General features: G+C 39.2%; 1 protein-coding gene across 1 annotated transcript in view; it reads right to left on the bottom strand.

Moving 5' to 3' along the window:
- LOC109823962 (uncharacterized protein At4g14100-like) overlaps window positions 439–1325 on the bottom strand; it is a 1160-nt gene continuing 273 nt past the window's right edge. Inside the window, exons 1-2 of the mRNA XM_020390434.1 lie at window positions 1208–1325; window positions 439–819 (exon numbers count right to left, since the gene is read on the bottom strand). The exon at window positions 1208–1325 is cut by the window's right edge and continues 273 nt beyond it. Coding sequence (XP_020246023.1) covers window positions 650–819; window positions 1208–1325 — 288 coding nt within the window. The 3' untranslated portion in view covers window positions 439–649. The remainder of the gene's footprint in view (window positions 820–1207) is intronic.

A 1325-nucleotide genomic window follows, 5' to 3' on the forward strand; every position in this document is an offset into this window, starting at 1 on the left:
GTTTGAAGTTAAGGAGGGCTATCTATCTAAGATTTGTCCATTAAAAGCTCTCACCTTTCAGTTCAAGTTCATTACCTCAGAACTTGTTACTAGTGATATATATAGTGATGTATATGAGAAAGATGTATTTGATAGTGTTACCAATGATGCAATTAGGTATATTTTTTGAAATATAAAAGCTCAATTGGTGGTTTGGGTGGGGGGATTATATAACTTTATAACTTTTTCAATTATTAATTATATAGAGGGACACCATGTTCCAAAGATTCTTGTTTCCGCCACTGCTCGGCCTGTACACCGATGCATTTTGAGATATAAGAATTTATTAAACAAAGTTTCGCGCCTCTTGCACGTGCATATGCACGTGCGATAATGCTAGTTGAATGTAGAGGATATCTACCTCATTTTATTTGTTCTCAATCTGAGTGAAGTGCCATAGTCGAAAATAAGAAATATGCAATGTATTTCTTCATCCTACCTCTCCTTAAAATAGTCATTCTCATGCATACAAAATGATCTTAATATGATTAGTTGCTTACTACCTCAGACAAGATAATAACATAGATGGCATGTATATTTGCCAAAAGAAATCTAAAGAGCATTTCCAATAATTAAGCAAATAACAAAGCCCTCCTTTCTCCTTCAGGGATCATTCAACTGATAAGGACGCAAGTTTTCGAAGCCTGAGGTCCTGAAGATCACTTGTATTCATACCTCCTCCTTCTCTCCTATTATCTGTGAAGCAGTAGGATGGAGCTTGCCACTCTGAATCTTCGAGTGTCGCCCCGACCTCGAAGGTCATCACGTGCGATGAGATCCCTGTACGCACGTACTTGTCAGGAAATTTTGATATTGTGCAACATTTTCAGATGCAAAGAAGTTTCATTAGAGGAAGAAAAGAAAAGTTGATAGAAATTCCTCTTATATCAATTAATTTCCACCATAAGAGGTGGGCATGCTACAAGTAGTACCACATAGCGAGAATATGGTCGAAGTCTTAAAATTGGAAGCTAGAAATCCCTACCAACTGAATCAAGGTTTCAAACTCGGTCGGTCCAAATCAAATGAAGAAAAACAGATGCACGTATGATAACTATATATAGACCAACATTTGACGGGCAAACGAGTCGAATATGAAATCCTCTCTTAGCTTAGATGGCCTTACATACGAAATCGATTTTGAGCGAATAATCGGACGAATACGTACCATCGTAGAAGTCCCAGCGCACCGGCCTACGCGTGCGAACGTCCTCGTAGTACCAAATGAAGTCCACCTTGGTCCACACATCACACAGGAACCCGTCCGTGTGCCTCCGGCCGAGGTA

This window comes from Asparagus officinalis, chromosome 9, assembly GCF_001876935.1.
Source record: "Asparagus officinalis chromosome 9, Aspof.V1, whole genome shotgun sequence".
Classification (NCBI taxonomy): domain Eukaryota; kingdom Viridiplantae; phylum Streptophyta; class Magnoliopsida; order Asparagales; family Asparagaceae; genus Asparagus; species Asparagus officinalis.